This window comes from Castor canadensis, chromosome 15, assembly GCF_047511655.1.
Source record: "Castor canadensis chromosome 15, mCasCan1.hap1v2, whole genome shotgun sequence".
Taxonomy (NCBI): Eukaryota; Metazoa; Chordata; class Mammalia; order Rodentia; family Castoridae; genus Castor; species Castor canadensis.
This window is the reverse complement of record NC_133400.1, coordinates 75,400,850-75,416,720: the sequence shown is the minus strand read 5'-3', so window position 1 is coordinate 75,416,720 and position 15,871 is coordinate 75,400,850. Positions and strand designations below refer to the sequence as shown.

At 37.5% G+C, this 15,871-nt stretch overlaps 1 protein-coding gene across 17 annotated transcripts in view; it reads left to right on the top strand.

Moving 5' to 3' along the window:
- Mllt10 (MLLT10 histone lysine methyltransferase DOT1L cofactor) overlaps nucleotides 1-15,109 on the top strand; it is a 161,783-nt gene extending 146,674 nt beyond the window's left edge. For 14 of the 17 annotated variants that reach the window (XM_074056537.1, XM_074056548.1, XM_074056547.1 and 11 more), the window contains 9 exons: nucleotides 187-259; nucleotides 2,658-2,812; nucleotides 4,815-5,003; nucleotides 5,416-5,504; nucleotides 5,619-5,980; nucleotides 7,010-7,106; nucleotides 7,639-7,776; nucleotides 11,404-11,580; nucleotides 13,435-15,109. In XM_074056537.1, the coding sequence (XP_073912638.1) occupies nucleotides 187-259; nucleotides 2,658-2,812; nucleotides 4,815-5,003; nucleotides 5,416-5,504; nucleotides 5,619-5,980; nucleotides 7,010-7,106; nucleotides 7,639-7,776; nucleotides 11,404-11,580; nucleotides 13,435-13,479 (1,325 nt within the window). In that variant the 3' untranslated portion in view covers nucleotides 13,480-15,109. The remainder of the gene's footprint in view (nucleotides 1-186; nucleotides 260-2,657; nucleotides 2,813-4,814; nucleotides 5,004-5,415; nucleotides 5,505-5,618; nucleotides 5,981-7,009; nucleotides 7,107-7,638; nucleotides 7,777-11,403; nucleotides 11,581-13,434) is intronic. The other 3 variants (XM_074056541.1, XM_074056539.1, XM_074056535.1) reach the window with 2 other exon arrangements.
- The last annotated feature ends 762 nt before the right edge of the window (nucleotides 15,110-15,871 follow it).

Here is a 15,871-nt window from a genome sequence, read left to right as displayed (position 1 = left end):
ACAACGCTTTACATGCCACAGCTCAGCAATTCTAAAGTAGCAACTTGCTAGGTCTTCTGCTTTCATGGTAACTGGATAGATCCTGGTAAAGGTTTAATGTGTGTTTTAGGAAAAATCAGGGCAAGAGCTTAAAACCTCTTATCTTGTGAGAGTCACTTTATCAGCTCTGAAATATTTACACTGCAGATCAAGATCTTGGAGACAATGGCCGCAGCATAGCTGGCCGAGGAAGCTCACCCCGGGGAAGTCTCTCACCACGGTAAGCAAGCTGCTATTTACACTGCATAGAGAAGCAAAGGGAAACACTGAGACTTGGAAACTTGCTTATCTCCTATCAGAAGAGTGTACATTTGTGAGGCTGTGAAAGCATTCTGTAGATAAGAAACATGTCTAGACAGTCAAGAAAAATGATTCTGAATTAATTTGAATATTAATTTAAACACATTCGATTTCTAAGCTAAAAGGAATGCATTTTCTTATATTTTCAGTTTGAGCACTCTTTTATCACTTGTATATTTAGCTGCTGGTGCAATTAATGCATTGAGTGAGTTGGGTGATGATTTTTGCTGATAAAATAGTCTTAAGACTTGTGACTTTGGGCTCCAGTTTTGGCAATTGTGGGCAATGCACTTACCTTCAGTCTTTAGTTGCTGTTTTGCAAGTGGAGTTCTGTGGCAGGTTCCTGATAGCCCTCCAGCTCTTAAATTGTTGGAAGCAGAGTATAGCAAACATATTTCATTTTTGTGAAGTTACCTTAGATATTATATGACAGCAGTCCAGTACCATTTATTAATCTGGAAGTTATTAATCAGTGTGAGGTTGTGGAACTGTGTCTTCTTTCTGTGTCTAATGGGGAGAATGGTGGTGTGACATAGTGTGTCAGTTTATAGAAGAGAATGGACTTTAATGGTAGCTGTCTTTTTGCTTTATTCCACTTTTTCAGCTTCTGCACCACCTTCTAGTTTGTTTTCTCTGTGTTCTCTAATTTTATAAACTCATTTCAAACATTAGACTGGGTGACAATGGAGAATGGGAGGAAAAGTGGGAACTTTCATGTGATGACAACAATGAGGGTTAGTGTTTCTGTGTTGGGTGATATAGTTGGGGAATGTCTGTTAAGGAACATTTTATCATTATAGACATTAGTCTAATAACTTCGCATTCTTCTGTTTTTCTAATGGTACATCTAGTAGTGTCTTTTCCCTATGCAATTCCTAGCTGAACTAAAAGTAGTAGTGTTTTTCTTTATTGAACTTTGAAGAAAATTAAATCATCTCTTTTTGTAAACCAGGATTCTGAAATATAAATGACAATATTAGCTTACTACTCTGTGATTTTATGTTGAGAATACTTCATATACTTTTCTTTTTCAAAGAAGCCAATGGTTTTTTTGCTCATGTGTAGTGGAAGAAGCATTTCTTTGTCCCCTTTTTAAACTTAGAACATCACTTAAGTGACCCAGAAATTATTTAAAATCCCTTAGTGATTACTTTACTTAGTATAGTTTTTTTTTTAATGGAACATAACACGATGCATAGAACTAAATTATTTTTAGCAAATGTTTCCTACTTTATTATTCTTTAAAAATCAGCCTGAAATGGAATAGCCTAAATTACCCTGGCATAACGTCGTCCTTAGAGAGGCATGGCCAAACGTGTGTTGCACATTGCATTTTCATATGAAATATAAAGCCTTATCACTTGAACTTCTTATTTTAAGAGATTTCTTCGTAGAGGAGCTTATTAAGGCTGTGCATGAACATTAGTAGGTGCTTAGAAGACCCAAGTAGTGGCACAGCTGTCATTCACCAGTAGTGTCTTTGGACAAGTCACTAAAAGCCCATCTTGTTTCCTTATGTGCACATGGAACCTGTAACCCAGGTTTTGGCTGCTTACTGGGTTGTTGTGAAGGTCTATGAGATAATTATGTAGAAACACTTTGGAAATGCTAAAGCTATTGATTTATTATGGTAGAATAGAATCTGGAGACCAAAAATGGCTCCAATTTAGTAATTTAAAACAAAAAGTGAACAAGAAAATATTACACATTCATCTTAATTCTTTGGAAGGGTTGATTAATGATTGCCATTTGAAGTACAGATCTAAGACATTTTAGAAATAAAAGTTGGTTTGGGGGTTGGGGGTGGCTCAAGTGGTAGAGAGCTTGCCTAGAAATAAAAATTGGTTTGGACTTAATAATGGTCCTTAGTATTGAAAATAGTAATTTTGAATTTATAACAAAAAGCTGCTTCAAAATTGTTAAAATTTTCTTTTCACTGATATATAGTATTTTGTTGGTTGTAAATCCAGATGCCTTCTACAGTATTGTAATTGGCATTATTTGATATGTATACTAAGGCAGAATTGTGTAGAACTGTTTCTGTTTGGGCTGCTTTTATATTTTCTGGTGGTTTTTAATTATGTAGTAGGGTCAGCTATTCCCTTTATTTTATAATTCTGGGAGGAAGAATGATAATTACTCAATTTTAGGGTAGATTATAGTTTTTAAAACCCAGAAACCTGATATGTTTGGCATAAGCAGCCTGGTGTTAGGAAACTTGTACAGGAAAAAGGGGTCAGTGTAAGGTAAGAAAGTCTAATGTACTCTCCTTAAAAGCATTTCCTTCTTTGTAACTTGACAATTAATGTTTTCAACAGATCCCCTGTAAGCAGTTTACAGATTCGCTATGATCAACCAGGCAACAGCAGTTTGGAAAATCTGCCTCCAGTAGCAGCCAGTATAGAACAGCTTTTGGAGAGGCAGTGGAGTGAAGGACAGCAATTTTTATTAGAACAGGGTACTCCTAGTGACAGTAAGTACTTATTTTCTTGTCTTTAAATAAAGATGGATGGACAAGCAGGCAAATGAGTGCCAAAGTCCTTTTTACTCAGAAAAATACGAGATTATGATACACATCTTGTATAATATGCTAAGAAGGTACAATGTGGTAGTTTAATGAAACCAATTTAATTAACTGTTACTAACACTATGATCTTGGGCAAGTTTCTTGAAGTTCTTTACTCTCATTTGTAGAAGTGGAATAAGAACTTACCTGCATCGTAGGGTTGTTGTTGTTAGGAGAAAATGACATGAAAAATGTAAAGAACATCTTAAAGTGCCTTTTGTTATCTGGTTATTGTTTACACTGTGGTAACATTGATGCTTTGTTTCTCCATTGTGCTATACTTAGTTCTTATCAATTTATGAAATTACATGAGCTCAATTTTCTCCAAGCAATTAATTGTTTGAAGAAAACTTCACTTTGGGAGAACTTCTTTAAAAGAATGTATTTAGTGAAATGTGGCAGGTATCTTCTTACTGTATAGTTTAGAAGGAGGAGAAATTACTAAGTTATATAATCAGTATGTCATGTTTATCATGTTTATTAAATTATGTGGTATACTTATATAGTGGTATATCTTGTATATAGAGGTTTAATGTCTTTAAGATTTTAAGTATTAGGACCATGGATGAAAAATACTTAAAAAAAAAAGTGAAAGAGCAGGTGGTGATTAGCTGAAGTGTCCTGGTACTAATTATATGTATGACTTTGGGGAAAATAGATGATTTTCATCATTTTGGGATAACTTTTACTACTTTATTAAAACAAAATACTTTTTAAATTGCTAGTGAGCCAACTCCATAAATTGGTGTTTTTATGAATGGTACCCCAACAAAAAATGCTAATTGTGAGGAAATTCATGCCAGGATAATCCTTTAAACATGATAGCTGGAGGACAGGTTTAGCTTAGTCTTATTGCATCTCATTTGGGCACACTAAGAGTTTCTTTGTGGGATCTTTAAGAGGAGGGATAAAAGTTAAATCCTTGGGAAATGACCATGTGTGTCTGTACCAGTAGAGCTGTGTCTTTCCAAAGCCCTGGGGTCATGTTAAACAAATAAAACTTTTTAATACATAGAATTTTTTAAAGTGTCCATCACCATGGCCTAAAAGCAATGCTCTGTGTTGTCATTTGGGAGGCCCAGGTCTTGGAAGGAATTAACACAGTATCTGAGGTGACCTGCAAGACAGAAAGTCAGCCTGTTTATATAGATGATACACGCCTTTCTGGGAAGTGAGAACGGTGGCAGGGGCGCACACACAGCGCTCCCTGCTGGGAGACCTGTGGAGTAACAGGCTGAAAGCTGGAATTGGAGGCTTCCTGCCAGGTGGTGCCTGGTGACATGTGTAATTTTTTTTTTTTTAATGCTGGGGTCAAACTTGGAACCTTGCACAAACTAAGCATGTGCTCTACCACTGAGCTGCAAACAAGCAACAAATAAAATGTGTGCTCCTTGTGGTGAAGGACATTGGTGTGACATCCTTTCCTAAGGCAAATATGACTAATGAAAAATCATGGCAGGCACTTGAGTTTTGATTTTTTTCGTGTTTTTGGGAGGGGAGGAGGGAGCATTACTGGGGTTTGAACTCAGGGCATTACGTTTGCTAGGTGTGCACTCTACAGCTTGCATTGTGCCCCGTCCCACTTCGATTTTAATTAGGCTTTTACTTTGAGGAGAATAAAATGCTATCTTTTTTTTTTTTTTGAGGATAGAAATTACCTAATGGATTTTTTTTCTGCTATGTGGACAACAAAGTTTCCAGATGGTACATCAAGGAATACTATCCTTTCATGCTTAGATATATTTATATTTACATAAAAATTTAGGAATAACCCCATTTAGAAATATTTTACAGGATTTCTACATTTGAGTTTTAACTTATTTCTAAGATTATTGATATTATGTCCATAAAATACTTAGTCCTGGATGTGGGACTTGTCTTTATTAAAAGTTAATCAAATTTTTGCTAGTTTTAGGAATGCTGAAATCATTACACCAACTTCAAGTTGAAAATCGAAGATTAGAGGAGCAAATTAAAAACTTGACTGCCAAAAAGGAACGTCTTCAGTTATTGAATGCACAGCTTTCAGTGCCTTTCCCAACAATAACAACAAATCCCAGTCCATCTCATCAAATACATGCATTTTCAACACAGACTGGTAAGTATGAAAATACTTGTTTTCTATCTTAAGGAAAATATAATAGACAATGCCACTTGCATATTAAGTGAGCAATAACTGGTTACCAGTTGTATGAAGATGTAGAAAAGAAATGATGGGTTATTTTTGAAGGGCATAGAGAACCTGCTTAGTGATTGACTTGCTTTTTCTCTCTCTTCTTTAGTACGTGGTTTCATGGTGAAGTTTATTTAAATGTGTAATGATTTCATTATTGATTTATTCAGTAAATGTAGTTTTTTCCCCTACTTAAACTGGTCTTAGGAGCAGCAAGATGCTACCTAAGTGTTCTTAACATGCACTTTAGCAAAAAGTGTTTGATAAACTTTTAATTTTAACACATACTGTAATTTAACAGGGTTAATAAATTTATTTTTGTCTTTTATTATTCTAGCTCCTACTACTGATTCCTTGAACAGCAGTAAGAGCCCACATATAGGAAACAACTATTTACCAGACAATTCCCTCCCTGTGTTAAATCAGGTAATTTTCATTTGTGTTTTCCTTGTGAACAATAGTGTATAATTAAAATAAAATTATTTTAAACAGTTTTCCTATGCTCTTTACAATGGAAGTTTCTATTCTTCTGTACATTAGGACCTAACCTCCAGTGGACAGAGCACCAGCAGTTCCTCTGCTCTTTCTACTCCTCCTCCTGCTGGGCAGAGTCCAGCCCAGCAAGGCTCAGGAGTTAGTGGAGTTCAGCAGGTCAATGGCGTGACAGTAGGAGCGCTAGCTAGTGGAATGCAGACTGTAACATCTACCATTCCTGCTGTGTCTGCAGTGGGTGGAATAATTGGAGCTTTGCCAGGTAACCAACTGGCAATTAATGGCATTGTAGGAGCTTTAAATGGGGTTATTCAGACCCCTGTCACAATATCCCAGAACCCTGCTCCGCTCACCCACACAACTGTGCCGCCTAACGCAACACATCCAATGCCGGCTACACTGACTAACAGGTAAGAAACTTACGTATATTTTATGCAAAATGTCACTGTGCTCTATATTTTATAGGTTGGGCTTTTTTATCTGTTTCTCATACGTGTACTCTAAGAAAAAAAGTCTACCAAAACTTTTAAGCTAAGTATATGCTACTCAGTATATTTAATCATTTTTCAGTAACAAAGCATTAAAAGTATTCTGTGCTGAAAATGTCAGTCTGATCTGTAATGTCTTTTTAAATGTTAATTTTTTTCCTTTGTATATTGCATTCCAATATAGTAAGTTCTAAAGATAGGTATCATTATAGTGGTGATCACATGATATCAGCTTCTTAAAATTCAAATGTAACTTACTGTTCTAATCTAAAAGTTTTGATATGAGGGGCAAATATTTATCTTGAATTTCCAGGAAATGAGATTCCCTGGTTTCATTGTTTTAGGATTTCATTTGAATGTTAGTTCAAAATAAGGGAACTAAAGCCACGTTGTTTTTAAATATACTTTTGTGAAGTAATTTAAGTGGATTTGCAGTGGGTATTAGTAAGCTATTTCTTTTGGCTTTCTTTTCTCTGATGCTTGCTTTTACTGACCATTGGAATAAAAAAGCTAGGTCAAATCAGTTAGTGGTATTTTTCTTTTTTTAAGCCATGGTAAGGATCAAATCTGGGGCCTGGGCCATGGCAGGGAAGTGCTCCTTTCTTTGAATTTGATATATATATATTATTTGGTACGGGTTAAATTATCCTTGAATAATCAAAAAGAAATTATTGTATATGTTTTATTATAAATGTGTAAATTTTTGTTCCATGAAATAAGCTCGTGCCTATTGGTTTATAGTAATGCTTTTTGACAATGTGAATTCTTACTTAGCTGTACACATGTGTGTAGACAAAGAAAACTTGCATATAATTGTTTTTTAAAAAGTGTTACAGTTAAAAACTTACTAATGTGTTAAATATCAAATTGAAAAGTTGTCTTTCAGTTTACATTTTTAAAAAGGCATTAGAAGTATATAGTAGAAAAATAAGTATTTTACTAATTTTTCAGTGCCTCAGGATTGGGATTACTTTCTGACCAGCAAAGGCAAATGCTTATTCATCAACAGCAGTTTCAGCAGTTGTTAAATTCTCAACAGCTCACACCAGTAAGTTCTTCTTTTTACTAATGGATTTTTATCAGGAACAAGTATTCTAAACTGTAATAGATGTTCAGTGTGGATTCCGATTAGTCCTTTGTGAAACAGTATTGAATGCATGATCCAAAAAGTGTTTTTTTGTCATTTGGCACAGTTGGCATACCTATGTGACACAACATTCATTAATGTACTGATACTAAAACGCGTGTCATAGCACCGTTGTAGGTTCTTGTGATTAAGACATAAGTCTGTGTTTTCTGATAGAGGAGATGGACAGTAAGTACATGCTTTTTCATAGTGATAAATGCTGAGAAGAAAAAGGCAGCAAGATATGGAGATAGGGAATGGTGAGATGAGGGCCAATTTATTTATTTTGTGGTTTTGGGGATGCATCCCAAGGCCTTGCATGTGTCAGGGTAAGTGCTCTATCCCTGAGCTAAACAGTGAGGACCATTATAGATAGGCTGGTCCAGCTCTTTGGGGGATGATATTTGAGCACAGACCTGTATAAAAGTTGAAGGAGTGTGCCTTTTTGACTTAGGGGAGAGAGAAGAGAAGGCGTGTTCGAGGTAGAGGGAGCAGCAGTTGTAAAACACCTGGGCATGTGTTGTGTTTTGGAAGACTAGAAGGAATGCAGCATGACTGCAGAGTGAGAGGTAGGCCGGAGCAGAGGAGAGAGGTAAGGGAGTGTGTGTCCTCTAGAAGTGGGTACCACCTTGTTTGGCTGTGGCAGGGAATTCAGATTTTATTAAGTGTGACAGAAAGCCGTTGGTGATGCTTTTAAACAAAATTCTCTGTCTTGGAAATTTTCTAGTGTACCAACAATAGAGAGTAGTATATACGGAAGCCTCAACTAACACTTCATTTCAATAATTATCTCAGTTTTGTTAGTCATGTTTCATCTGTCCATAGTTTTCTTTCTCAGGATTATTTTCAGAATTACTTGTAAAGTTTGAACTTCAACATGATGAGCTGGTGTCTTAAAATGGTGTGTTCTGTGTGGTGAAAAACTAGAATTGTGCTACATTTTGATGTGTTTGTGAGACATACAAGACAAAAGAATCCTGAAATAACTGGATGTTGACTTCTATGGAGATTTAGAAGAACAGAAGGAAACCAGTTTTTGAGAGGAAATAGTTCCCGTATAGACACACACTTTGTCCTTTGTACCCATGGATTCCCTGTCTGTAGATTCAGTTATTTGCAGATCAAAAATACTGAAAAACAAAATGCTTCAGTACTGAACCTGTACAGCCTTTTCTTGTCATTATTCCCTAAACACCTGACTATTGACATAGCATTCCCATCATGTTAGAGATTATAATCTGTATATGTAGGGATGGGTGTAGGTTATAGGCAGATACTAGTTTTTTAAAGACAGGGGAGGGAGTTCATGACATAGCTCAGGCTGGCCTAAAGCTTCTGATCCTCCTGCCCCTGCCCACTCAGTACTAGGATTAGAGGTGTGCCCCACCACGCCCAGCCCAACTATGAGTCTAGAGTCCCAGGGAAGGGTATTAAGATAGGAATTTGGGGTCATTGTTGTATAGATGATGTGAAGAACCTGAGATTTGATGTGTTTTCCTAAAGGATGAGGAGTAAGCCAGTGAAGGATACAAAGAAAAGGTGACCAGTGAGTTAAGAAAGGAACAGTGTCTTACTTTGCCAGGCAAAGAGAATGTTTCTAGAAAGGGTGCCAGTTGTGTAAAATTTAAATTATTCTGATAGAATGAGAATTGGCCATTTGATCTTGTTGCTTGGAAGTTTCTGACAAAGGCAGTATTAATATAATGAGAGTTAGCAAACCTAGTCATTAAGTGGTCCAGTAGAAAATAGGAGGGAAAGTGAAGATGCACCTCAGGACATTTTACTATAAAAAAAGAGAGCGATGGGCAGATGGAGAAAAACAGGCTGGTTGTGTTCAGTTGACTAGCAGTGTGTATCAATGGGAGAGTTCTTGGTTGGGGAGGGAGGAGGTGGTTAGTGAGCAAAGGTGAAAAATGTCTTTTACTATGATCATGGGGTAGACAGGGCACAGCTGCAGGAAGTTGAGGAAATACCACTTTTAGTGTTTCTGGGGTTTTCTCAATTAGGATTAGAAGTAAAGTTGCCAGCAGAGGGAGGGAGATGGGGTGTTGATAGAGGAGAGAGAAATTATGAAATAGAGGTCAGAGGGGTGTGTGTGTGGAGAATTGACCTAGATGCACAAGGGAGCGTATAGCTGAAACTCAAGGGCAGTCAGTGCTGGTCCTCTGTGCTCATCAGAAGAATGTGAGGCCAAATGGGTATCAAGTGACTTTTCTCTAGCCCCATCCCCTAGCACACTCCATTTAGTGCAACTTGAACATGCACTGGCTAACAGTACAGGACAGGGTATCATCAGCTTCTGCCTATAGCTTCTCTAAGAATTTACATATGTACTTTTACCATTCTTATCATAGTTCAAATAGATATACTATATATAAATTCTGAAATACTTATATAAACTGTAATCTCATCATGTCTTACCTCATCTTAATATAAAATACTCGTATTCAGTTTATTTGGGTCTCTTCCTGTTTAAGATTTTACTCTAATAATAATAGCACACATAGATTTCTTATTTCTACAAAATGACTGAGAAATATTTTCAGCACAAATTATTGCCCAGAGACCACAAGGACTAAAAGAGTTTAATTGCTACTTTTTCCTTTGTCAGCCTTAGTTGTGGGGCAAAGTTTGCTTATTTATGGGCATCAAACTTTGTGTAGGCAAGAATTTGTTTTACTCATACATACATTTTCCATCTTAAAAATGTACTCATGCTTAACCACCCTCCTCCTTCCCCCTCAGCCACCCTATTTCTTGCTTGTTGTCTCCTCCCCGGTGAGGTTCACATTGCTTAATCCAAAAGTCAGTATCTTATTCTGCATCTTACCTGCCCAGTCAGTCAACATTTGACAGTTTATACTCTCTTCCTTGAAGCACTTTCTCCTCGACTCCCATGACATGAAGCTGTCTTGCTTGTCTTCCTACCTAATTGGTCCCTCTTTTCTCACCTCCCTTCCGGGGTTTTCCCTCTTCTCTTCAGCATCTTTTACTTTGAATATGCCCTAGAAGTCAGTGTTGGCCGCCAGTCATGTGTCTTTCAATATCATCTTGCTGATAGTTACACCTTGAGCTCAGGTCTCTCTCTTGAACATCACACTTCTGGATCTACCTGCTTACTCAATATCACTTGCACATCGTAGAAGAATTTCAAACATAACCTGTCCAAAAGCAAATTGCTCTTCCTCTACAGACCCACTTTGCCCAGCATTCCCCACCTCATCCTTAAAGCTGCTTAGGCCAAAATCTTTGCAGTCCTTCCTTTTCATGACATCTCACAGTGACTTACTCCATGGGAATTTCCAGAGTCAGATGGTGTGGCTCCTTTGCCCCAAACTTCCCTTTGATTGGCTTGCCATCTTCTCCGAGTGAAAGCCAAAGTAGTCATGGTCTATAGCCCCAAGCCCTGCATCCTTCTTGTCCTCCTCACTGCTCCCTACAGCCCCACCAGACTCCTCGTAGGTCCTGGATTGAGTTGCATAAACTCTGGTGTACATCTTTGATACTGGCTTACTTATCTGCCTACAAGTCCCTTTCTTCCTTCTCATCACCTGGCCAATTCCCCTTGATTCCTCCAAGTCTTTGTCCAGATGAGAACTTCTCAGTGAGAATACCCTAACTGCCCTGCCTGCACCAGACTGTCTCATGCATACTCATTTTTCTACCTTTAGCAATCATCACAGGGTAACATTTTTTTTATCTCTTCTTCTCCTAGGGTAGACAGGCAAGGACCCCGTTTTCCCTATGTCCCAAGCAACGAAGACAGTACCTGGTACATAATAAGCACTCAGGGAAATATGTGCTGAGGAAATATATGCTTGCTAAGAAAAATAGTCTATAACTGCATCAGAAAGCTCCCTCTTGTTAGGCATGAGTGGGAACTTTTAACAGAATTATGGGAAGGGTTTGGCCTCCATGATACACCTTAAGCTTGTGACTCCGCTGCAGTAGCTGTTCTCATTGCTCGTTGCTCATCATGGACAACCTAACTTGAGTACAGGTCTCTGTCCTGTTTTGAACATGGGCTGTTCAGAGACACTGGCTTTTATATAGTAGGTGGGTATTATTTAGTGCAGTATGCTTTTCTTCTAAATGAAATTCCTGTTTTCCTTCTTCATGGTGTGAATGTGACTTACATATAAAGAAATAGAAAAAGCAGGCTTTGCTAACTGCTGACATCTGAGGCTAGCACTCACTTTGTGTCATATTTCTGCTGAAGGAACAGCACCAGGCCTTTCTGTACCAGCTGATGCAGCAGCACCACCCGCCAGAGCTCCAGCAGCTGCAGCTTCCCATCAACAACCTTCTCACAGGCACTCAGCCGCCCCCGCTCCACACAGCCTCCACCAACCCCTTCCTCACCATCCATGGGGACAGTGCGGGTCAGAAAGTCACAGTAAGTAGATACGTGCTCAGTGTTACAGCTGATGGAATAAGAAGAATGGTGTGATTCATCAGATGACGATTCTCTAGCGTCTTTATTTTTAACATAATTTCTAGTATTTTCTTTTATAATCCAGTTGTTTGAGCAGCTAGATGCTCTAAGCACAAAGGACCTAAGCCAATTTATATAGCCCCTAACTATGTCAGTTTGATTTGCACATAAGGGTTTGAAACCCTTTTTTTTTTAGTAAGTTAGCAGTCCTATTTTTGCAGTACCAGGATTTGAACTCAGGTTGCTAGGCAGCTCACTTGAGTCATACCTCCAGCCCTGAAAATATGTTTTAATTAGCAAGTTGTATGTGACAGTACAATCAAAAGATAATTTTTTAAAAAGGAACTTTAATTTGCCTAGTAATTTAGGAGTGTTTATGTAATTTTGTTCCAAATAGCTTTTTAAAATGTAGTTATGTTTATAATATGATTAATACATACATTTTTGACCAGGCAATTAAAATATTCTACTAGATTACTTTTTAAAATAAAGTAAATTGCAGTTATTTTTAATAGAATTTAAATTTTAAGTTCTTAATTTTGATAGCATCTGACCCTTTTAATGTGAAAGATAAATTAGACACGGATGCAGGAACAGTTATGCTAACCTGCAGTGGCACACTAAGGTTGTTTGTCTTTGTTAATTCTCCCAGTCAGTCAGATCTGCTTACTGGAATGTAAGTCCAGTTCAGGGCAGAGCCCTGTTAGAAGAAGGGTATTGGGACATAGCTGGAGAGTGGGTGTTAGGAAAGGGGAGAAAAGAAAGGATGAGGAGGGAAACTTGGCAAATAAAAAAGTTAAAAGCCAGTGTTTACTAGTTACCATTACTTTGAAATTTTTCTATATACTGTGCTCTTAAGTCTTCAGAAACTGGTTTTTGTTTAGGAATGGGAAGTGGTTCAAAATGTACAATTATTGTTTTTTCTTAATACTTCAGTGCTTTTTGTTTGCGCTCTTGTTTTGCTGGCTTCCTGATAGGGAATACTGTTACCACAAATCTTGTTACCTTTCTTCAGTGTTATGTTGACATGGGAAATTTCAGTAGTTCTGTATTAATACAGAAATTTTGCAGTTTTTTTCCACTTTTGATCACAGGTTTTTTTCCTTGTGTCAAAAAGTGATTTAAAAAGCTAATTTTTCCTGGATTATACAGTATTAAATGTGTTTTTAAGGAGGAATCACAATAATAGATAATATAACAGAATCGGTTATGGTAGTGCACTTAAACGATTCCAGCTACTTAGGAGGCTGAGGCAGGAAGATTATGTGTTTGAGGCCAGACTGGCAACAAAAATGAGACCTTGTCTCAAAATCAATCATGACAGAAAAGAGTTTTGTTTGTAGCACCAGGAAGTAGTTTACATGCCCTGCTGTGTATGTGACTTCAGTCTCTAAAATAAAAGGGTAACCCCACTTTTTATGGATGGGTAAATGGAGAGTGAAGCAAGTAAAGGACCAATGGCAGATGTAGGATCAGAGCCTGTGGCTTTCTTAGTCCCTAAAAACTCATTCTCAACAACACTGTGTTACATATGGCTCATGGAAGAGTGGATTTGGCAGATGGATTCTGCTCTCAGTCTTTAGAAGCTGTGTCCTGAAGCTGGGTGGGCATACTACCTCTCTCGTCTTTGTATGCCCCTGAACTTAATGTTTTTAAATTCATGTCTACATTATGCTGAAAAGTCAAATGTACAGAAAAAAGGTGTAACTGTATACCACATTTCATCTCAGTGTCAAATTCAGAGCATATATCCTCTTCAGTGTTGGGCAGAGCTGATTGAACTAATGCATCTGACTTTGTTTGTTGTAAATGCAGAGACTTAGTGATAAGGCGGGGCCTGTGGCTCAAGAGAAGAGTTGACACTTGGGAAGGATCTAAAAATTGCCTGTCCTGCTGTTCTGGTACTTCACTTCCCTGGCTGCTCCTGCAGTTTTACCACAGCTACGAAGAAATGCAACAAGAATCCGCACAACAGAGGACAGCCAGGAGGATACTCTTGTAAGGCTTTGATTCATGTTCTTGTTGCTTTGTTGCACTGAAATGGAATTCTCACCCCCTACCCAAAGTGTTTGAACTTTTAAAGAAAATTTAATAATTAACTTTTGTCAGTGATATAATTTACATGCAATGAGTTTATTAAACCAAGAAAACTTTAATGTAGTTGGTGCACAACTAGTTTTGTAACAAATTAGAGATATGAACAGCAAAACTAAAGACTTACTCCATTTACGAACTACTCAGTTTTGTGCAAGCTGGAATATGAAATATGATCTTATATACAATATGCTCGCTCTTGTGAGTCAGATCCTAAATTCAAGGAACTGTCCAGTTTCTTCTCCTGGGGTTTTATTCATTGCCATTATATTAATCATCAACTTGGACTTTGCAAACTTTGTTTAAAAAATTTCCTTTCTAACAAAATTTGGCCAGTTTTGGTAATCAAGTTAGTACGGAAATGTCTACTTCTGCTAAAGGTGATTTTTCTTCCGCTAAATGCTTTTTCTTTATTGTTATGACCTACTCATGTTTTAAAGAGACTTTGAGTTAAGTGAGTTCTAAGGCTGCTGGGGGAACCAGATCAATTCAAAGTGATAGATTTCTTTTGAGAGGCCGCTCTGGAAACTGCTGGTAGGGCCTGGCCTTAACTAAGTGCCTGTTTAGGACCTCCCTGGGTTGAAGCGGCTCTAAATAGCAGAGCCCCAGCTAGTCAATCCTCATAAGTGGCAAGAAGAGGCTGCTCACACCAGTGGCCTTCTGCATGCTTCTGCCCTTGTTGAAAATTTCCTATGCCACTGTAGATAGCTCAGGCGAAACTACTACCTGGGTGTTTGTCCACTAATGAGTCACAAGAAAATGAGGGGATTTGCTAACAGTCTATATTTGTTTTATTTAAACAATTTCCATTTCTGACCATTCAAACAAAGACAGCCCGGCCACTACAGTTCCTGAATGGGCAAAACCCATGCTCTTGATATGACAAAAAGTCAGAGTAAGAAAAAATTGGGGATATAATCATTGATCTGTTCTTAAATGTGTGAATTATTAGTGGAAAAGACCCAGCTGTAATTAGACCTCCACTGTGTATTTAGCTGGAAGAACATGTTGATTCTGCAATATGTCTCTTGGTTAAACATTGCACAGTTCTTACCTCATTTCTGTAAATAAGGTTTTGTGAATCTGTTTTGTATTGTGAAAATTCATAAGATAACACTGATATTTTGATTTGTAATATTTCTAATTGGTAGATTTAATTGAAAAGTAAAATTAATTTATTTTTATATGTTCAGGGAAATTTTAAAGTCAGACCTTTTGTAGATAATTTAAAAAACCAGTGTGGTTTATTTTACTTATTTAACCCACTGGTTATTATTCTGTAACAATTTGTATAAATGGTAAATTTTGAATGTGTTGATATTTTACCTAGATGTAAAATTCCACATGTATTAAAATGTACAAAGTTTTTGTTAATAAAATTTAATAATGTTTATAACTCTGTGTCATTCTTGTTTGGAGAGGATGACTGTCCTGAAGACCACTGGGCCGCCTACGCCTAGCTCCTTCCAGTAGTGCAAGGCTGTGCTTTGTGTGGGGGGCACCATGAATATCACCGTGGAGTATCTAAGCTTCTCAGAAGGAGAGTTTTGTATTATGTGCAGAGCAAGTCGACCTTGTGCCCAGAGATGGCACAGTCAGCACTGGAGAGGAGAGAAGACTGTGTCCATTCTCCAAGGCAAAGAAGATGGAAGTAATCTCAGTGAGATAAAAGGAAAGCCAACTCCGGATGAGATCATTAGTTATAGCACATGAATAGTGTGCATATTTGGTAAAAAGATCACATTCCTCTTGTTTATACAGTTTGATTTAACTAGGGAAATTCCCTGAAAGAGAGACTGATTTACTGGTTCTTGGGCCACTCAAATTGCCTCCTGTACTTTTTAAAAACAGTGCTGATTTTTTTTCTCAGACGAGTTCAGAATATACTGATCTGTGTGTATTGCTTAGTAATTAGGAGTTGAATGAACAAGAAAAAGTGGCTTTAGTTTCCTAACTTTATTAAGGAATGAGTTTATATACATATGAAAAAGATGACTAGAAAGTCTTATCTAATAAGGCTAAGGACAGATGATCACTCCACTAAAATGACACGGTGGATCATCTATTGCTGCCTCCTTAATTTTCAGACTGTCCAAGTAACTAAAACTGTGAGTTAAATGTTAGAAGGCTGTGTAGGTTTTCACTTCTTAAAAGCGTG